This window comes from Theropithecus gelada, chromosome 12 (genome assembly GCF_003255815.1).
Source record: "Theropithecus gelada isolate Dixy chromosome 12, Tgel_1.0, whole genome shotgun sequence".
NCBI lineage: Eukaryota > Metazoa > Chordata > Mammalia > Primates > Cercopithecidae > Theropithecus > Theropithecus gelada.
Window position 1 is genome coordinate 51573262 of NC_037680.1, and position 22470 is coordinate 51595731.

Below are 22470 nucleotides of genomic sequence, written 5' to 3' on the forward strand. Positions count from 1 at the left end.
ATAAGCCAACTCAGTCCTCTTTTAAAACTAATTTTAGTTAAAAAACATTAAGCCAAATTATTAACACTTTCCTACTTAAAATGAAAGTGTTGTCCCCATATAGTAACAGTATTGTTGTAGTAGTGTCATTGTAGTGTAACACTATGTCAGCAAAACCTCACAGTTCAGATTACTCATGATGGAAATGGTGGACAAAATGTTTGATTGACATCACAGTTGTTAGGTCTAGAAAACATTGATTAAAATGATGCTTCTCTCTCCATCTCCCAAAACAACTAATGTGAGAAAAAGAATTAGAAATGTTACGACATTTCAAAAGAAGTTTGGGTCAATTAGAATAGATTTTTTAAAAAATTATTTTTCCATTCACATGTATTAAAATTTGAAATTATTTTTTTCAGTGTTGATTCAATTGGGCAGTAGCTTTGGTTTTAAATTTCTCATTTCTACTTCTCTGGTCTGTTGTCAAGCAGTTAAATTATCTACATGATGCATTCGAGGAACACATTTTGAAGAAAGTCAGTTCTTTTTAGACAAGAGAAGAACTAGTGATATGAACAGTACTCTGATCTGTTTTGATAATTCAGTTTCAGCTGATTTTCTAAAGAGAAGGTATACCTAAAGTGAGAAAAAAAAAATAAACAAGATAGGGGGCGGGAAATAGGTGGAAACTATGCCAGTCTATTATATATGCATTTTGGCAGCCTGGCATTTAACAAAGGGTCTCACTTTATCCACATATTTCTAGTTCCACAGCAGTTTGTTTACTATAGTTTTTCTTTCTTTTTTTTTTTTTTTTTTTTNAGGAAAATGCTTTGCAAAAGTAAGTTAGCAGTATTTTATTTCTAAAGAAATTTGACTTTTCAAACTGGAAGTTTTAGTTTATTTTATTTTATTTTTTTTTTTTTGAGACAGAGTCTCACTCTGTCGCCCAGGCTGGAGTGCAGTGGCCGGATCTCAGCTCACTGTAAGCTCCGCCTCCCAGGTTTACGCCATTCTCCTGGCTCAGCCTCCCGAGTAGCTGGGACTACAGGCGCCCGCCACCTCTCCTGGCTAGTTTTTTGTATTTTTTAGTAGAGACGGGGTTTCACGGGGTTAGCCAGGATGGTCTCGATCTCCTGACCTCGTGATCCGCCCATCTCGGCCTCCCAAAGTGCTGAGATTACAGGCTTGAGCCACCGCGCCCGGCCTGTTTACTATAGTTTTTCTACAAGTGGGGAAGACATTCAGCATTGTCAAAATGAATGTAGTTACCATATTCAGGTCTGATTCCATGAACTTGTCTCACTACTTATTCATATCCTCATAAAATGCCATCATTTTCCATTTTTGTTCTCACTTCTGCATTCCTCAGTATCCCCAAGGGTCCTAAAATTCTTTAGTCTTCTCTTTACAAATGCAGGAAACTTACTGTAGACCTCTTCTTTACCTGTCTTGTTCCATAATGCACCTACCCAAAACTTAGTTCTAAGAGAATTAGTGAGAGTCTAGTGAATCCCTTTTAAGAACCCAGCATGACTGCTAAATAAAACTAATATTCCTTAGATACAAAATGAGGCTATTTGAAGAAAATGCATTTCTGTTATGGAAGTGTTAATAAGTAAATATCATAAGAATCAATGATGGTCTCTAAACACCCTCAAAATCTTCCAAATGCCACATAAATGTAGTATTTCCACCTTAGTATGATAGGGCTGTTGATCCATAATCTGTTAAAACTGCTCACGAAAATTCTGAAACTAGTGTGTGTGTGTGTGTGTGTGTGTGTATATATATATATGTTCTCATGCTGCAAATAAAGATATACCCGAAACTGGGTAATTTATAAAGGAAGGAGGTTTAATTGATTCACAGTTCAGCATGGCTGGGGAGGCTTCAGGAAACTCACAATCATGGCGGAAGGGGAAGCAAACATATCCTTCACGTTGCGGCAGCGAAAAGAATGAGTGCCCAGCAAACGGAGAAGTCCCTTATAAAACCATCAGATCTCTGAGAACTAACTCACTATCATGAGAATAGGATGGGGAAACCACCCCCATGATTCAATTGTCTCCACCTGGTCCCTCCCATGACGTGGGGATTATGGAAACTACAATTCAAGATGAGATTTGGGGTGGGAACCCAGCCAAACCATCTCTCTCTCCATCTTCCCTTTTAGCTTCCCCTCCTTCTCTCTCTTGCTAATAATTTACAGAACACAGTTTCTGTTTTTCTGCAGCTAACCAAAACATAGAAGACTACAGGGCACCCCTTATGTCTGCTTGGTACAACTAATCCTAGGCTTAGGGAAAGAGCCTGTACATTTTCATGATATTCTCAGGATACAGCCTAGTACAGTGGATTAGCTGGGATTTTATCAGTGGAATCAAGGTGGGGGGGGTGTGTGTGATGTGAAAGGGGTGGGGGACACAGGACATGATTACCCCACTGATACCTGAGATGAAATAGGATAATGTGGGCCCAGACATTGTACAGACATTTTGGTAGCTTCTATCTCATGGCAGATCTTTTCCTCTCTGCCAGTTCAGGGTCTTCCTGCACATTGCTGAAACGGCCTATATTAAAGTTACCTCTCAGCACTTGTCCTCATCATGGAAATTCTAAGTGCAGGGATGTCTACCCTCCAACCCAAATCTTGGGTTTCCCAAAATAATTTATAATTATTGGGGTGTGGAATTATGGGGAAAAAAGTCGTTTATCTTCACATCATACCAGTTAGCTTATACTAGCTTCAACAAAACCAGTCCAGAGAGAGGGAGAATGGAATTTAAGGGCCTTGTTTTTTCTCTTGATGCTAATGCCACCTCTCTCTCATCTGACTCACCAGAAAGAGGGATTGCCATCATTATATTCTGCTCTTTATACAATATTGTTGTTAATAAAAATAGTACCACTCCTACCTTTCATGGCTTCCCATAAATGACCCCTCTGTGTTATTTCAATTTATCACCTTTATTGTGTCTTCCCTTGTTCCTTACTTGGTCTGAAATGCATAGGTCATCTTGTTGAACAGTGTGCTTGTTTGCTGTCTGCCTAGAGCCACTTTGACCTTCCATCATCTCTTCTACCCAGTGCACAACCCTGATAACCCTCACTGCTCTTTACATCAGTTTGTATTAACAAGCTTCCCAAAATTGCTGGAGAGTCACAAAACTAGGTGAATGATGTTCACTACCAATTTGTTACCTGTCTGGAGCTGGGTCCCTACTGCTGCACTGCATTTCTTTTATGCACATCTAGTCTGTGCTGTATATACCTTTCTTCTCTTTTCAAGCCCAGATCTGTAAAATTATACCTCTTGTATTTAAAAGTATATAAAAAACAAAGTTCATCATTTCCCCAAATCAGCTTTTTCCTTGTCGTCACTAACAGTCACATAAAAAAAACAAAAACAAAAACAAACAAACAAAAAAAACAGAACATGGGCTTTAAGGAAGATCTGAATTTGGATCCTGACTTTGCCACTTAATGGCTGTGTGATTTTGGGAACTGTTTAACCTCTGAGCCTATTTTCCTTTGCATCTTGGAAATTATTCCCAAGTTTACAGGTTGTTATAAGGGTTAAATAACAGTATAGCTAGCACTTACTAGATGCACACACCCTCTCATCTCCTAACTGGGTCCTGAGATCTAGGCATTAAATCCTACTGATACTACCTTTGCATTGTTTTTAAAATATAGTTGATCCTTGAATAAGGCTGGGGGTTCGGGGCATTGATTCACCCCACCAGTCTCCCATGCAATAAAAAATTTGCATATAGCTTTTGAGTTCCTCCAAACTTTACTAACAGCCTACTGTTGACCAGAAGCCTTACTGATTACATAGTTGATAAACAAATTTTGTACTTTATATACATTACATATTGTATTCTTACAATAAAGGTGGAGAAAAGAAAATGTTAAGAAAATCGTAAGAGAAAATACATTTCTAGTACTATTATCAATATCATTAAGTTTACAAGTTTACACCATCTGTTTACAAGATGAATTGTCTGAAATGGTGACAATTGCAGCTGCGGACCTCTTCTATCTATGGTGCATATCAAGCCATTCAACTTCTTGCAATGTCATGACTTTGCGTCGTGGGACTGCTTCTAGCATCACTAGTAGTACTCTGTATAGGTTCCATGGTGTTATTCAAGGTTTATAATATTGCACTAACCCAGTGAAAAATATGCAAGAACTGGCCGAGTACGGTGGCGCACGCCTATAATCCCAGCACTTTGGGAGGCTGAGGCAGGCAGATCACCTGAGGTAAGGAGTTCGAGACCAGCCTGACCAACATGGTGAAACCCCATCTCTACTAAAAATACAAAAATTAGCTGGGTGTAGTGGCAGGTGCCTGTAATCCCCAGCTACTCGGGAGGCTGAGGCAGAAGAATTGCTTGAATTCGGGAGGCGGAGGTTGGCAGTGAGCTGCCATTGCATTCCAGCCTGGGAGACAAGAGCGAGACTTCATCTCAAAAAAAAAAAAAAAAAAAAAAAAAAGGCAAAAAGTGCGAAAGATCACCTTTTTTTTGTGATACACAATTTATTGGAGATGAACTGCCCCACGGAGATGATGAGCATCACAGCATTTTAAGTGGATACTCATAACACTTAAGCTCACTACAATAGCAACAGGAGGTGGCTGCTGAATTATTACAGTAGTACAGTATGTTCTTCAGTTAATTTTATGCAGTTATGGTTTACTCCATCTCTACAATTACATTTCTCTCAACTGTAAATGGTACAATGTACAGGCTATGTGCATGTTTTGATAAATTTAAATTTTTGTAATAGATTTATGTATATTTTATGGCAGTTAATGGAGTAGACCAGTATCTACATATTTTATGCATTCATATCATTTTGTTAATTTTCTCGATTATTTCTAGGCTACATGGTTTGCCTGAGTTTTTTCAATTTGTTTCAAACCTCAAACAATTTTCCAAGATATTGAAAAAAGTCTATGTATCAGTGGACCTGCACAGTTCAAACCCATGTTGTTCGGGGTCAACTGTCTTCACTGCCACCATCCTAGACTAGGCCTTCATTACATCTCAGCAAAGCTACTATAGTATGACTGCTGTTCATTGCTGGCTCCGGTCCATCCCACACACTAGTCTCCTATCAACCTTTCTAAAATACACCTCTAAACTTTGAATGACTGACAGTAGCACATGAATACAACTCACACTCTTATACCTGCCTGTTTACATAAAATGGCCCCAGTCTTCCTTTACAGCCTTATCTCACACCATTTCTGTTTCATACTCAGGGAACTCCTTGTTTCTCACGTACCAATGCTGTGCTCATTTACTTTTTCTTGTGCTTTGCACTAGCCAAGATGCCCTCTTCTTCTGGTCTGTCCTTGTGACATGGTTAAGGTTTGTCTTAAATTACAAATAGTACTTTTTCATGTGATTCTTTAACTATAAAATTATTTCTACTCCCTCTGAACATCTGAACACTTAACTGCCACTCATTTAATTCACCATTTTACCAACATCATCTTATCAACATAGAAAATCCATTTCATGTTTGACAGAAAAATAGTATCTTTATCAGCTTCTGTTCAGAAACAAAGAAGTCAGTAAAAAGCATTTAGCGTTAATATTTGTTTGCAAAGCTCATAAGCTGAGGCAGTACTTCCTATAAAAATGGTGCACAATAAACATTTCTGCTAGGAGTAGATGCATTCCAGTGATGTACTTTCAATGTCATAACTTTGTTACTAGAAATAAAAATTAAATAAAAGGATGTATACTCAACGATGTTAAAACTTCTGATGCACTATGTCCTTTCCCCTCTATAAAGTTTGAGTCATTGTGTGTGGTTTTTTGTTGTTATTGTTTTCTTAGTAGCCTTAAGACTATGCAGCCACAGCTCAGTTAGTCCATTTTCATTCTGGGAGATTCCCTCAGCTGGGACATCTCTTACAAGAAACCTGTTTCTGAATGAATGTTTCAAGCCTTTTCAACCACCAAAACCAGCACCAAGAACAGGTCTTTACCAAGACTGTTTTTATTTAAAATACACTTGGAATAGATGACTATTAATCTCAGCATTTTCCTATCACTTTTAAAATTTTATACTATGTACTTTGTATTACATAGTACAGTAGTTTCAGTAAGACATGGAAAATTTGCCATTTTAACCACCTTAAAGTGTACAGTTCCGTGACATTTATTATAGTATATTTACAATGTTGTGCAACCATCACCACTAATTCATCAAAATATCTTTAAGCCAGATTTAGCAGTGAGGGGCTATATACCAACTTTAATGACACTCATGTTAATAAGTTCTGATAACCCACTGCCATCAGATCAGCCGTAATTCATCCAATTTTCATAATCCTAAAAGGAATCCCCATGCGCATTAAGCGGTCACTCCCTCTTCACCTGTCTCCCTAGTTCCTGATAACTACTAATTGGCTTTGTCACTATGGATTTGCCTGTTTGGGGTATTTCATATAAATGGAATCATGTGGCTGGCTTCTTCCACTTAGCATGTTTTTAGGGTTCACTTGTATTTATTCAGTATGTATCAGTGCCTCATTTATTTTCATGGCGGAATATTCCATTATATGGATGTATTTTACTTATCCTTTCATCAGCTGATAGACATTTGGTTGTTTCTACCTTTTGGCTTTTGTAAGTAGTGCTTCTATGAATACTTGTATACAGGTTTTTGTTTGAATGCCTATTTCTAATTCTTTTGGGTGATATAGACTAGATGATGAATCAACTAAAAACGTGGCAGCAGCTCTACCTTTTTAGCTTTTTTGGGCCTCATTTCACTTTATAGAAGGTAGCGTATGTATAACTTAGTGATTCTCAAACAGTATGCACAAAAATCACCTGGGAAGCCTTTTTAAAGATGCAGATTGCTGAATCTCGTGTCCAAAGAGTCCAATTCAGTAGGTCTGGAACCTAGGGATTTTTATTTTTTCAACGAGCACTGATTCTGATGGAGGCAGTCTTCCCACACTTGAGGAACTTTGGTAACTGACTGCTCATTCTCAATGGAAATCAAACAGGCAAAGGGCACTAAAAAAAGTAAAATGTTGCTTTCCTAATTATCAACTTTCAAAAACCCCTGAAACTTGGATGATAGATATTATGGTACATTTGCTAGGGGAAAAACTGTCTATAGTAGCACCACCTTCTTCCTTTGAATGGGAAAAGTTTGACCAAGAAGGAACATAAAGTATTAGCAGCAAAATACTCTTGAACCAGCTATCATCCCCAAGACTCCCACTATAAACATGTTAGCAACAGTGATAAACGCTGCCTTACAGCAACTTTTGGCTGTAAAAATCTAACCAATTCAGTCTACTTTTTTATATTTGGTTTTTAATAGTCTTGTTCAAGTAAGAAACTAGCTGCTAGTTGGACTGAACCTGTTCTGAAAAGACATGGAAGATTCATTATAAGCACACAATTGCTTAATGTGAGACTTACTGAAAAACAAAAATCACATTACCTCCCAGCTTAAGGCTTCATTTCCTAAAAAGCTGACGTGATTTATTTTTAGAACCAACTGCCTGGAAGGTGATTCTGATTTGAAGTATTCTAACTGATGTTAGACCTTAAAAACACAAGACCATCTTGAGTATTAACTATCTTTAATTAACCATATTTTATAGAAGCTCAAAACACCCGAATATTTATCCTTTATATGAATAAACAAAAGCCCTATGAATTACAATATGCAGAACACTATATAAAAGAATTCCGATAAAAATTACATTGGGATATTTTCAGCTGTAGCTTCCTCTGAATTGGACAGCATCTGTCTGAATGCACATTCTTCTTTGTGATAATCTAACCTTAGTGTAAGTACAAATCACAGAAGAAATTAAAGTTTTCATCTTTAATGAAATGACTTTGGAAATAACGTACATTTCCATGACACCAATACTACAGTTTTCGGAGTCACAGTAAGATACACAGAATTACATCCGTAATTAATAAGAATGCCAACATGTCAAGCAGTAATTTGTTACATGGCAAACAAAATCAAGAAAGCAACCATCAAACAAAAGAGACCCATAGCTTCAGACAAGGCAAATCCCAGGATAGCATATGAGAACAGCTGCTGCTTCAGCGAAGGGTTTCTAAAAGAGACCACATATGACTGTTACTTTGAAATATTAGTTTCGACATGTTTGGTAAACGTTAAAGAATCAGATTACTAGTGTGGGGATTTTTGTAAACTGAAAAGTCTGCTGGAAGAGTATTTGCCTAGATCTCTCTTATACTAGTCTCAATTCTGATACGGTGTAAAGGTAGGGGGCTGTCTCAACATAAATGGTTACTTTTCATTCATTTTGATGGGTTCTGACATTCTTATCCCTCTGAAAATATGGTCTATACCTTTTAAGATCTGACAGTTTAGGTCTTAAATAAAATAAATTGATTCTTTTAAGGAATGTGCTCTAATAACTTTATTCCCCAAATAGTTTAACAATTAGGAATGCAGACTCTTAAGTCAGATGTAGTTAAAATTCATTTTCTGACATTTACTAGCTATGACCTGGGCAAGTAATGTGACCTCTGTGTCTCTAGACCTTCATAGGTGTTATTCTCATAATACCCCAAATGCTGTTATGAGAATTAAGTGAGGTAATGCATACAAAGCCGTTTAAATGTAATGCAAGACACAGAGTAAGCACTTAATGCAAAGTAGCTATTATTTCAGTAGCTAAGTTTCCAACTATTGCAAGCATGCTCTTAAACTTACTTATTTAGGGATAGAAATGATTACCTGGCATAACCAATGATAAGGCTGCCAAAGACTGTTCCAATACCAGCACCAGAACCAGCCACTCCTACTGTTGCAGCACCTGCACCAATAAATTTGGCAGCAGTATCAATGTCTCTGCTGATTGCACTGGTCTGAAACTCCCTTTGGATTAGCTGAGACACACCATTCTGGGCCCCATTAAATACCGTAGAGCCCTAGAAAACAGAAAATAAAGGTAAAGGTCTATCAGTAATCACAGGTAGCTATTTTAATTAAGTACCATACTGTCAAAATGATAACTACTTTTTTACTTTGTAGCTGAGTGTAAAGAGGCAAATCAAGAGCTTAGAATAATCTCACTCTTGCAGAATAGGGATAACAATATCTACATCTTAAAAGCGTGTTGAAAATTAAGAAACAACATATATAAATATGCTTTTAGAGTAGGGTTTTTTGTTTTGTTTTTTTTTAAAGAGAGGGTCTCACCTGGTTTGTCACCCAGGCTGGAGTGCAGTACAGTGTGGTGTGATCATAGCTCACTATAGGCTCGAACTCCTGGGGTCAAGCAATCCTCCCGCCTTGGCCTCCCACAGTGCTAGGAACACAGGTGTGAGCCATCGCATCCAGCCCAATAGAGCAGATTTTTCAATAACTGTAGCTATTATAATTTTAAATATAGGCAACTTAAATCGATAGACTTGAATATAAGTACCACAGTATTTCTTGGTCAAGTTTTGGATAGAGAAATTTCTCTACTTGGCTCATCTAGTTTTTTGGATAAAAGGGTGGAAAAGAATTGCCCTCAAACTCTTATTAATAAAGTTTTTTTCCTTTACTCTAATCAAAACCCTACCCTTACTTGGTAGTGTTACCTAATTTCAATTATTGCTACTATTACCTCTCCAGTCCTAGCCTCTGGTCGAGATAACACTGATGCAGAAATTGGTCTGTATGCAACTCTGGATCCAGCTCGGATCTATTAATGATAAAAAAAAAAAAAAAGGAATTCCAATATTAAGAAAGAATACAGGTAAGATTTCAATGACTTTTCTGGTACCATGAATTCTAAAAAAGCAAGCAGTAAAAATGAATCAGAGACTTCTGAATTGACTCTTCGCTGTTTGGTCATTTTTAATACATGAAGCAATTTTAATAACGTTTCATGCTAATGAAATTGTAAAGCTTGCTACCTTAAATAAAATTTCTAATAACAATTAATTACAAAGAGAGTAAGAAATGCTTTTGACATTTCCATTATTGTAGCGCCATAAGTCAAGTCAGAAAAAAGCAATAAATACCACACATTCTTTGGCAATTTTAAGTGGACCAACAAGTATATTAGTAGTGTCACTGTAAAGATTCATCATTCAAAATAGCCCAGCAGTTAATATAAGCCCTGACCATTTCAAAGATATTTCTATATGACCATTAATCATAAAAAAAAGGTGTCTAAAAAAGGAACTTACGCAATTCTACATCAGTTTAAGAATAATCTGTGAAATATCTGACCATAAGGACACATTCCAGTCCAACTTCTCTGCCCTTGAGTGTCTACTAAACTAAGGTCACAGAAAAACCCTTCAGAACCAAGATCTGATTCTCTAAGACAAATCCTCCAGATTTAGACTCACTTAAAGCCTGCAAAATTGTTATGAAAATAATACTCCAGAGGCAGGAAGAAAGACTCTGGGCTCGTTCCCCCACCACCTTCTTCCGCCCCCACACGGAAAGGCAAAGTCCCTCCCTCTGCAGCAACGAGTTTGACCTACAGACAGGCACTGGAAAGCGCTGCTGAGGTGAACTAGGCCTCAGCGGCCCCCTACATCCTCTGCAGTACTCCAGGCTTCGCGGTCGACCCCAATCCAACAGAGAAGCTGAGAGGAGGTGGGGGAAAGGGCCCCTCGGGTCTAAGGACAGGAGAGTTTGACCTACACCGAGTGAGGCCTGACAGCTAGGCCTCGGCTGCTCTGCCTCGCCCTAGTGGCGAGGAGAAGGCTGAGATGCCCTAAGATTAGGAAGAAAGGAAGAAAACGGCAATAGGTTAATGGGTGAGGACACAGTCGTTCCCGAAGGGCGGTGTGCCCCGCCCGAGGGTTGCCCCATTCAACAACGTGGACGCTCCAGGACAAGCGGCCCAGCCCTCATTCCCCCCGGCCTTGCCTGGGCTACGCACCAGAGCGGGCGTGCAGGCGAGCTTGGCGCAGGCGAACATCTTACACTCTTCGGGACCGCGCGGCTGGAGATACTGGGTGACAGGTGACGTGGGCTCCTCTCCCTCTTCCTCTCTGCGGAGGCAAAGAGGCTTAAGGTCAAGTGCCCTCCAGGGGCCTGTCCTTCCCACCCAGGCCCCGCAGGCTCCCGTGCACGCCGTCAGTTTGGGCCCCGTGCCCAGTGAGGCGCCGGCACAATGAATGGGTCCCTATTGGGCGCCGCTCCGCCCTGACCCGGCCGGGCTCCCTGTGGCCTCCACTTACCTTCCCGAGAGGTGGCTGCGGCACCAGCAGCGGCAGAGGTCGAAGTAATGGGACTGAGTGCGCAAGCGCGGTCCAGCTCTTATTCGCGCCGCAGCACCCGGATGAAGAAGGCGGGGTTTCGGGTGCACCAAGGGAGATACTCAAGGTCACTTTGTAACAACTTTATTGGCAACTAGCCGGGAAGGACAACGACAACCACCTGGTGATTGGGCAGGCAGTGAGTGGTAAGAGGGAGACAAAAAGAAAAACTGTAGACTAGCCCCGGCAGAGAGGACTAAATAAATTAACTTTTGATACGAGTTGGCTGCAGGATAGTGGGTCTTTTTCTTCACGTTGTAAGATTTGGCCTTTTATCAGTTGCTACTTCTCTGTAGTAGAAGTTGACTTTGCTGGTCATTCTCTTCCTCTGTGAAATAGGACTGTGGCTGGCGGGAGGAAAGAAGGGTCATTCACTACTTAACAGGAAACTAGGGTCCCCAGCAAAGCGAAGATATTTATTTCAAGGAACCTGGAAAATGGTTCCAGAAGTATGGCTAATCCTTCAGGTGAAAGAGGACCTGACCTAGAAGTACTGGTGGAGCCGTAAGCAAATGAGTAGATCTAAGAGCTTTGTCATCTGGGACACAAAATTGCCCCTGGGTAAAGTGAGGGTGCTCAACTTGTCTTCTAGCTCTAAGATTGGAAGATTTAAGGGATTGTAATATATTTCATGTAGGGCTTGAGACTAAAGTCTGAGTATTCTCAAAACCTACTCAATTTTAACACCTGTTTTTGTTAAGTTTGAACAAATTATCTTCTTCAGAGGAATGCAGAAATATCTCAGAAAAATGATTCTGACTGAACTTCTGGTCTTTTTAGATCCTTGAATTATGTAAATTTAATTTAGTAATTCTAACAAATGGCTAATGGAAGTGATATCAACACGTCAACATAAAAGATTAAACATCTAGAATGCCCTGCTAAGAAGGTGGCTGGGGACTGAACTCCAGCCCATTCTGCCTAGAGCCCTGGCATGAGACAACATCAACCTGGAGGATCAGCTTTTTACTTGTTAGCGCAAAGGTGCAGTATTATCTAGCAGCAACGCTGGGGAGAAGCCCTCAGAACTAACACTTGAAAAATGAATAAGACTTTGTCACTAATCCAACTTCAAATGCACATGGTTCAAAATTACAAAAATACTAATGATTTTAGGCTCAATCGTTAGCTGGAAAATAGAGATAATTCACATGTACAGTTCAACAAGCAATTATTCATATAGTTTCTCAAGTACTCAATTCTAACCTGAAGAACGTGGTGTCCTGTGGTGTCTGCAGTAGAATAAACAATAAAGCCCTGTACTTCAATAATATATCCTCTAGGGGGAAAAATTATTCTAAGTGGATTTATGCATAGAGATTTTTTTTTTTTTTTTGAGATGGAGTCTCGCTCTGTCGCCCAGGCTGGAGTGCAGTGGCCGGACCTCAGCTCACTGCAAGCTCTGCCTCCCGCGTTTACGCCATTCTCCTGCCTCAGCCTCCCGAGTAGCTGGGACTAGAGGCGCCTGCCACCGCGCCCGGCTAGTTTTTTTTGTATTTTTTTTAGTAGAGACAGGGTTTCACCATGTTAGCCATATGCGCTCGGCCCGTAGACATGGTTTTAAGTGATGTTCCTATTTCTTTAGCACTAAATCAGTGGCGGTAACTATTGAGGAAAAAGCAAGAAAGAAGCCAAGATCCATAGTGGCTGCTTCCAAGTTGCATATGGAGTACTTGCTATGGCAGGGAAAGACATAGGTTCCGAAATCCAGGCTAGTCTGTTCTGTGGATAGGCCTGAACATGGCTGTGACTCCACGGTGCTATTCTAGATAGATTAACTCAAGACTTTGCTTGCTTTTGCATCCTAAGATTTGCATTATAGAAAGAGGGGAGTGGCTGGGCGCCGTGGCTCATGCCTGCAATCCCAGCACTTTGGGAGGCCAAGGCGGAGGGATCACGAGGTCAGGAGATGGAGACCATCCTGGCTAACACAGTGAAACCCCGTCTCTACCAAAAAAAAAAAAAAAAAAATACAAAAAATTAGCTGGGCGTGGTGGCCCGCGCCTGTGGTCCCAGCTACTCTGGAAGCTGCCTCAGGAGAATAGCGTGAACCCGGGAGGCGGAGCTTGCAGTGAGCCGAGATCGCGCCATTGCACTCCAGCCTGGGCGACAGAGCAAGACTCCATCTCAAAAAAAGAGAGAGGCGAGTGAAGGCCGGGCGCGGTAGTTCACGCCTGTAATCCCAGCACTTTGGGAGGCCGGGGCGGGCGGATCACGAGATCAGGAGATGGAGACCATACTGGCTAACACAGTGAAACCCCGTCTCTACTAAAAATACAAAAAATTAGCCAAGCATGGTGACAGGTGCCTGTAGTCCCAGTACTCAGGAGGCTGAGGCAGGAGAATGGTGTGAACCTGGGAGTCGGAGGTTGCAGTGAGAGGAGATCACCCTACTGCACTCCAGTCTGGGCAACAGAGCGAGACTCTCTATCTCAAAAAAAAAAAAAAAAAAAAAGAAAAGAAAAAGAAAGGGGAGTGAATTGGAGTAACACCAACCCGTGTTGATTGAGGGTGGATATTTGCACTGAGGAAGTTTGAAGAAAAAAAAAGTACCTTATGAGAGGACTAAAGTGAGGCCCTAAAGATGAACAGGGAACTCCCTGAGAAGTATCTAATCCTTTCTTTGTTTTTTCATGGACAGTGGGGAAAATCATAGTAAGTTATGACATCATAATTTGGCAATATCTGATAAGACTGGGTGATGATGATAGTCTGAGTGATGATGGCAGGATGAAGATAGGAATCTGATAGTAAAGAGAAGTATGACAGATCACTCCCAAATATAGCCCTGTCCAGAAACCACCTGGACAGAAAAAAGGCCGGAGAAAGAGAATTGAGGTGTCCAACACATATGAGTGAGGCCTTCTTGGATCTCTAGCTCTCGTCAAGCCTTCCCAACACCACGAGGAACAGAAATGAGCCATCCAAATGAGCTTTACCCAAATTCCTGATCCAGTGTCAAGAGCAATGAAAGGGTTGTCGTTTGGGTCTTTTCGCTATCTTTTCGTGCTGCCACAATGGTGCACATGAATGTCCTGCCTGATGCTCTCAAGGGCATCAACAATGCCGAAAGGAGAGGCAAACGCCAGGTTCTTACTAAGCTGTGCTCCAACATCATCATCCGGTTTCTCATTGTGATGGGGAAGTATGGTTACATTGGCGAATTTGAGATCATTGATGATCACAGAACTGGGAAAAATTGTTGTGATCACAGGCAGGCTAAACAAGTGTTGAGTTATCAGTCCCAGATTTGATGTGCAACTCAAACATCTGGAAAAATGTCAGAATAATCTGCTTCTATCCCTCTAGTTTGGTTTCATTGTACTGACAACCTCAGCTGGTATCATGGACCATGAAGAAGCCAGAAGAAAACACACAGGAGGGGAAATCCTGGGATTCTTTTTTTTAGCGATGTAATACATATTCACAAATAAAATGCTTCATGGACTCTGGTACTAAAAGAAAAAAAAAGAAACGTTGTCATTTGAAGCTATTACGTTTTAAGGTTGTTTATTATGAAGTGCTAATATCTATTTAGTAATAGATAACTAAAACAGGAAACACTGTCTGCTAAATATTCACTACTTCTTTGAGATCCATGTGGAGGTAGCAGCATCTCTTTTTTTTTGAGACAAGGTCTTGCTCTATCATCCAAGCTGGAGTGCAGTGGTTGGACCATAGCTCACTGCAGCTTCGATCTCCCAGGCTCAAACAATCCTCCCACCTCAGTCTTCTGAGTAGCTGGGACTACAGGCATGCACCACCACACCTGCTAATTTTTAAATTTTTTATTGAGCCAGGATCTCCCTATGATGCCCAGGCTGATCTCCAACTCCTAGGCTTAAACTATCCATCTCAGCCTCCCAAAGAGCTGGGGTTACAGGAATGAGCCACCGCATCCGTCAGTAGCAGCATCTTACAATGGAGAATTTCAGTTTAAAATTCCAAGTGTAGCTCATAGCAAACCAGATAGAAAGAAGCCCAGGTCTTGGTTACTAACTCCGTTTCCTTGAAGTATTGAGGTATAGTAGGATTGTTATCATTAACTTTAGTGAGGTAATTCCAAGTGACCACATGGAAAGATATTTAAATTATCTACTTTTGAACATTTTAGGCCAGGCATGCTGGCTCAGGCCTGTAATACGAGCACTTTGGGAGGTCAAGGTGGGTGGATCACTTGAGTTTAGGAGTTTGAGACCAGCCTGGCAACATAGCAAAACCCCATCTACAAAAAATACAAAAATTAGCTGGGCATGATGGTGTACACCTGTAGTCCCAGCTACTTGGGAGGCTGAGGCAGGAGGATCCCTTGAGCCTGGGAGGTGGAGGTTGCAGTGAGACAAAATTACACCACTGTACTCCAGACTGGGTGATGGAAATGACACCCTGTCTTAAAAGTTTTTTTAAAAAACATTAATAGCCTGCAAAAGTTTCACCAGCCTTCTCGTGCTGGTGTTATAAAAAAAAATTGTTGAAATGAAAATCAGAAATATAAGTTTAAAATATTCCAGGCTGTTATTATATTTAGTTTTTCTTATAAAAGCTTTTGTATCTTATTATTGGCTTTAATTTGTTATCAATTTCTCTTTGAAAAAAACAAAAAAAAGCCTCTGAACCTGCACTAGTTTTATAGGACATTCAATTGAGGTTAGCTCAAATCAATACTATGCCCTTTCTTTGAACATTGTGAGGACACAGGGAAAAGGTAAGAGTTTGCAATATAATTGGGGCATATGAGAAATTGGACTGATATATATAAAAAATTAGAGAAAAATACAAATTACTACACATTCCAGGACAAAGTTGTGTGATACACTAAGGGAAATTGCATTAGAAAAGAGACTGTCCTGGTCAGAAAGTAACTTACTGAAGAGAAACTTGAGCTAGGACTTGAAAGATGGCATGATTCAGATAGAAAAGATTTCTAGGTATCTCTTAAATAGATCCTAACACTCCCAGATCTACCAACTAACTACCTACTCTGCTAATCAATTTCTAGTGTAGAAAATTTTGTCCTTAAACTTCATTTTTTACTATTCTACAAATTATTTAACCACTTTAATGACATCTAGTATACTGGACTAGAATATTTACTAAACGGGCCACAGATAATTTAGTAAGACACTAAGAGTAAATGTATGTCTCCATGTCCTCCTTAGGTCTAGGCTAAACTTTATAAACGAGTTACATGAAAACAATGTCCTAATAAAATAAATGTTATTCCGTCCTTCTTTTCTGGTAAGATATGCTAGTTATTGAGGAAAAAACAATTGTATGTCATAGTGTATAATTAATATAAAAAGACTACTTACATGAAAAGAAAATGAACAAGTATATGGAAATGAAATAAAATCCCTCTGCTAATTCTTGCCCATCTCAAATGTAAGTAATTTTCTAATTTTTCAATTTGTGGCAGACACAGCTAGTTGCCTATCCAACATCCATTCTCTCCTTTTTTTCTTACTTACAGAGATCTGTCCCCAGTTTAAAAAATGCTGAGCTTCTCAGATTCCCTTATGATTAGGAATGGTCAATGACATGTGAGTTGAAGTTACTTGGTGATGCCCCTAAGAATGTGCAGAAAAGGGATAGATTCGAAGGGATCATTCTTTCTTTTCCATTACCTTTTTTTTTTTTCTTTCTGGAATACAGATCTAATGTCTGGATGGGAGGCAGCAATATTACAACTACAAGAACAAAAGTCACACGTTAAGGATGGAGAATCTGGAAAGTAGGAACCGGAATTTTTCACTTTTTTTTGGAGTAAGCAGCCCTTAATTGCCTATTTATGGAGTTCATGTCACATGAAAAAAATAAATCTCTATTTGGCTAAGTCACTGAAGCCAGTTTCTGTTATATGCAGCTAAACACAACCCAAACTAATAGATAATTTTGTAGACTTACATTTCTGAAGATCTTTGGCCTTTGGGCTGTGATTACAGCTGAAGTGCCCCTTCTCCCCCCAAATTTACATGAATTTACATCTGCCTTTTCTTCCTTATTTGATGGTATGGTATGTCTGCTAGGGACCAATCAGTAGACAAAAAACATATCTGTGATTTGAACAGGGAAAATTTAACATAAAAAAAACCATTGACCAGTGAAAGATGTCTAAAAGGAGCAGAGTGGACTCTAAGGGGTCCAGTGGTACTCCTGTAGGCATGGCTACTAACCTTGGCTGAAGAAGAACGTACAAGAAGAAGGAACCTGAGAAATTTAGAGGAGAATGTGTGACTGCCACAAGAATGTGTAGTCCACCTGTGCTAAGAAACTTGCTGGAAGCATGGGCCGTAACTGAATTGTGAGGACTGTAGAGGTGAATACTACTAGGCCCTGCCTGCAAACCAATCCACTGGCTCCACACAAAAAAGTCTACCAGAAGAAGAATGTCAAGTCCTTTCCTCTGCTCTGGCCTCCCAGTGTCTCTCCATCATCTTCTATTGGCAGAACCTATCATTTTACCATTGCCAAAGCAGAAATTTGGCAGGGTCCAGCTTACAGGGTCCAGCTCCAGAATAACAAAGCAAGGGAAAAAAAGATGGATTTGTAGCTGAGAAGTCATAAGTTATAAGTCAATAACTTAAGAAGTCATAAGTTAATAACTAGCACAGATAGTAAGATTCTCAACGGCAGGCATTATGTCTAATGCATGCTATGTCTCTCATAGCACTTAACAGAGTGTTAAACATAGTAGTCACTCAATAAATGTTTTCTTGATAATAAATAGTATGTATGAAATGATTGGCAATAATTTTATTATCCTTTTTTATTTGTAATTTATGTGGATACACAGTAGGTGTATATATTTATGGGGTACATGAGATATTTTGGGACAGGCATGCAATGTGTAATAATCACATCATAGGGTATTGGCTACCCATCCCCTCAAGCATTTATCCTTTGTGTTACAAACAATCCTATTACACCTGTTTACCTATTTTATTTTATTTTATTTTATTTTATTTTTATTTTTTTGAGACAGAGTCTCGCTCTGTCACCAGACTGGAGTGCAGTGGCACAATCTCGGCTCACTGCACCCTCCACCTCCAGGGTGCAAGCAATTCTCCTGCCTCAGCCTCCTGAGTAGGTGGGACTATAGGTGCGTGCCACCATGCCTGGCTAATTTTTTGTATTTTTAGTAGAGATGGGCTTTCATCATGTTAGCCAAGATGGTCTTGATCTCCTGACCTCAGGTGAGCCTGCTTCAGCCTCCCAAAGTGCTGGGATTACAGGCTTGAGCCACTGTGCCCAGCCCGTTTACCTATTTTAAAATGTACGATTAAATTATTATTGACTATAGTCACCATGTTGTGCTATTAAATACTAGGTCTTATTCATTCTTTTTATTTTTATTTTTATTTTATTTATGTATTTATTTATTTATTTATTTATTTTTTTGAGACGGAGTCTAGCTCTGTCGTCCAGGCTGGAGTGCAGCGGCTGGATCTCAGCTCACTGCAAGCTCCGCCTCCCGGGTTTACGCCATTCTCCTGCCTCAGCCTCCTGAGTAGCTGGGACTACAGGCGCCCGCCACCTCGCCCGGCTAGTTTTTTGTATTTTTTAGTAGAGACGGGGATTCACCGGGTTAGCCAGGATGGTCTCGATCTCTTGACCTCATGATCTGCCAGTCTCGGCCTCCCAAAGTGCTCGGATTACAGGCTTGAGCCACCACGTCCGGCCTCATTCTTTTTATTTTTTACTTTTTGTACCCATTAACCATCCCCCCTTTTCTCCTACCCCCACCCTCCACTACCCTTCCTGTCCTCTGGTAACCATCCTTTCATTTTCTATCTCCATGAGTGCAATTGTCTTAATTTTTTTATTGCACAGGTAAGTGAGAACAACCGATGTTTATCCCTTTGTTCCTGGCTTATTTCATTTGACATAATGTCCTCCAGTTCCATCCATGTTGTTGCAAATGTCAGAATCTGATTTTTTTGTTATGGCTGAATAGTACTTCATTGTGTATAATTACCACATTTTCTTCATCCATTCATCTGCTGATGGACACTTAGAGGCCGCTTCCAAATTTTGGCTGTTGTGTGAATAGTGCTGCAGTAAACATGGGAGTGTATATATATCTTCGACATAGTGATTTCCTTTCTCGTGGGTATATATCCAGTAGTTTGCTGGATCATATGGGGGCTCTATTTTTAGTTTTTTGAGGAACCTCTAAACTGTTCTCCATAGTGGTTGTGCTAATTTACATTCCTACTAACAGTGTACGAAGGTTCCCTTTCCTTCACATCCTTGCGAGCATTTTTTATGGCCTGTTTTTTGGATAAAAGCCATTTTAACTGGGGTAAGATGATATCTCACTGTAATTTTGATTTGCATTTCTCTGATGACCAGTGATGTTTAGCACCTTTTCATATACCTGTTTGTCATTTGTATATCTTCTTTTGATATCTTCAAATCTTTGGTCCATTTTAAAATCAGATTATTATATATTTTTTCCTGTAAAGTTGTTTGACTTCCTTATATATTCTGGTCATTAATCTCTTGTCAGATGGGTAGTCTGCACATATTTTCTCCCATTCTGTGGGTTGTCTCTTCACTTTGATCGTTTCCTTCGCTGTGCAGAAGCTTTTTAACTTGATGTGATTCCATTTGTCCATCTTTGCTTTGGTTGCCTGTGCTTGTGGGGTATTACTCAAGAAATTTTTGCCCAGACCAATGCCCTGGAGAGTTTTCTCAATATTTTCTTGCAGTAGTTTCATAGTTTGACGTCTTAGATTTAAGTCGTCTTTAATCCATTTTGATTTGATTTTTATGTAAGGCAAGAGATAGGGATCAATTTCAGTCTTCTTCATATGGATATCCAGTTTTCCCAGTACCATAATTATTCTTCTCTTTTAGCTAAGATGTGTGTCTCTTGAGAAAAATTAGGATTGCCTCCAGTATTTCTTTTGAATATTGCAAAATTCAAACAAAGAACCCAAGGAATATTTTAAAATTGGTGGTATGAGTTTAAAATACTTGGACATTTTTGTATGTCTATGAAGGATTCTGTGTTTATACTCTCATGTGACTAAAGAATTCATCAAAAAACCCAAAACATTAAAGCCCTGTATGTATCCATTGCATGATATAATAAATATTGACAGGAATGGAACATAGGTTGAGGAAGAACTAGGCCCTACATTGAGTTGTCAGGTATGAATGTTTGTTTGTGGTCATCTTTTCACTTCTTCTTTTGATATTTTTGGTCCATTCCCAGGCCACTTACTCTCTCTTTGGACACTTGGCATCTTTATGGTGTCTCCTGACTATATAAGATTCTTTATGGTAGCACCTACTAAAGCCTTCTCTCTCTAGACCATGTCTAGCTCCACAATTTTTACCCATGTAAAATCTTGATCTCCTAAGTGCTTGTTTCAGCAGCACATATAGCAACATTTTAATGATATAGAGAAGATTAGCATGGCTCCTATGCAAGGACAAAACATAAATCCATCAAGTATTCCATATTTTTATAGTATGCTATCATTTATCTCAGAAGTGAAGAGAGATATGTGATTTTATCTAAGACATGAAGAGAATTACAAATTTATTTCTTATATTTAAAAAATAGAAGGTTCATAGTCACCTGTAGGGGAAGGAATAAGTCAGAGGGAATAAAACTAGAAGCTGGGCTGGGTGCGGTGGCTCACGCCTGTAATCCCAGCACTTTGGGAGGATCTGGTAGGTGGATAACAAGGTCAAGAGATCGAGACCATCCTGTCCAACATGGTGAAACCCCCTCTCTACAAAAAATACAAAAATTAGCTGGGCATGGTGGTGCGCACCTGTAGTCCTAGCTACTTGGGAGGCTGAGGCAGGAGAATTGCTTGAACTTGGGAGGTGGAGGTAGCAGTGAGCCAAGATGTGCCACTGCACTCCAGCCTGGTGACAGAGCGAGACTCCATCTCAAAAAAAAAAAAAAAAAAAAAAAAAAAGAAGTTCCAAAATGACCAAATAGAAACAGCTCCAGTCTACAGCTCCTAGTGTGAGCAATGCAAAAGACTGGTGATTTCTGCATTTCCAACTGAGGTATCAGGTTCATCTCACTGGGGCTTGTTGTACACTGGGTGCAGCCCACAGGCGTGAGCCAAAGCAAGGCAGGGCATCGCCTCACCCAAAAAGCACAAGGGGTTGGGGAATTCCATTTTCTAGCCAAGGGAAGCTGTGACAGACGGCACCTGAAAAATTGGGACACTCCCACCCTAATACTGCACTTTTCCAATGGTCTTAGCAAACAGCACACCAGGAGGTTATATCCCATGCCTAGCTTGGAGGGTCCCACACCCATGGAACCTTGCTCACTGCTAGCACAGCAGTCTGAGATCCAACTGCAAGGCAGCAGTGAGGCTGGGGGAGGGGTACACACCATTGCTGAGGCTTGAGGTAAACAAAGTGGCCAGGAAGCTCAAACTGGGTGGAGCCCACTGCAGCTCAAGGAGGCCTGCCTGCCTCTGTAGACTCCACCTCTGGGGGCAGGGATAGCTGAACAAAAGGCAGCAGAAACTTCTGCAGACTTAAACATCCCTGTCTGACAGCTTTGAAGAGAGTAGTGGTTCTCCCAGCATGGAGTTTGAGATATGAGAACGGACAGACTGCCTCCTCAAGTGGGTCCCTGACCCCTGATTAGCCTAACTAGGAGGCACCTCCCAGTAGGGGCCAACTGACACCTCATACGGCCAGGTGCCCCTCTTAGATGAAGCTTCCACAGGAAGGATCAGGCAGCAACATTTGCTGTTCTGCAATATTTGCTGTTCTGCAGCCTCTGCTGGTGATACCCAGGCAAACAGGGTCAGGAGTGGGCCTCCAACAAACTCCAGCAGACTTGCAGCTGGGGGTCCTGACTGTTAGAAAGAAAACTAACAAACAGAAAGGACATCCACACCAAAACCCCATCTGTTTGTCACCATGCTCAAAGACCATAAAACCACAAAGATGGGGATAAACAAGAGCAGAAAAGCTAAAAATTCTAAAAATCAGAGCGCCTCTTCTCCTTCAAAGGAGCGCAGCTCCTTGCCAGCAATGAAACAAAGCTGGGTGGAGAATGACTTTGACGAGTTGAGAGAAGGCTTCAGACGATGGGTAATAACAAACTTCTCTGAGCTAAAGGAGGATGTTTGAACCCATGGCAAAGAAGCTAAAAACCTTGAAAAAAGATTAGATGAATGGCTAACTAGAATAAACA

General features: G+C 40.3%; 1 protein-coding gene, 1 non-coding gene and 1 pseudogene across 4 annotated transcripts; 2 read left to right on the forward strand and 1 right to left on the reverse strand.

Moving 5' to 3' along the window:
* Nucleotides 1-5988: 5988 nt before the first annotated feature.
* ATP5MC3 (ATP synthase membrane subunit c locus 3) lies at nucleotides 5989-12185 on the reverse strand. Of its 3 annotated transcripts, none has more exons than XM_025404966.1 (5): nucleotides 11208-11311; nucleotides 10907-11018; nucleotides 9632-9709; nucleotides 8755-8948; nucleotides 5991-8104 (listed from the first exon to the last, which is right to left on the reverse strand). In XM_025404966.1, exons 2-5 carry the CDS (start codon nucleotides 10943-10945, stop codon nucleotides 7990-7992), a joined length of 426 nt encoding a protein of 141 aa, XP_025260751.1. In that variant the 5' UTR covers nucleotides 10946-11018; nucleotides 11208-11311; the 3' UTR covers nucleotides 5991-7989. The 3 variants fall into 3 exon arrangements, with proteins under 3 accessions (XP_025260753.1, XP_025260751.1, XP_025260752.1); XM_025404967.1 differs by having other exon boundaries at nucleotides 10907-11035; nucleotides 11208-11257; XM_025404968.1 differs by having other exon boundaries at nucleotides 5989-8124; nucleotides 10907-12185.
* Nucleotides 12186-14299: 2114 nt separating this feature from the next.
* On the forward strand, nucleotides 14300-14702 carry LOC112635849 (annotated as a pseudogene).
* A 5951-nt stretch (nucleotides 14703-20653) lies between these two features.
* On the forward strand, nucleotides 20654-20760 carry LOC112636888. The gene has a single exon (XR_003122342.1). It is a non-coding gene; the product is annotated as a U6 spliceosomal RNA (small nuclear RNA).
* Nucleotides 20761-22470: the final 1710 nt, after the last annotated feature.

Bases quoted from the DNA above. Each gene is read 5' to 3' on its own strand.
- ATP5MC3 (XM_025404966.1), bottom strand. From the start codon at position 10,945: ATGTTCGCCTGCGCCAAGCTCGCCTGCACGCCCGCTCTG. The intron at 8,949-9,631 runs GTAATAGTAGCA...TCTGTTTTCTAG, and splicing joins CAGAGGCTAGGACTGGAGAG to GGCTCTACGGTATTTAATGG. The intron at 8,105-8,754 runs GTAATCATTTCT...GGTCTCTTTTAG, and splicing joins CTTATCATTGGTTATGCCAG to AAACCCTTCGCTGAAGCAGC.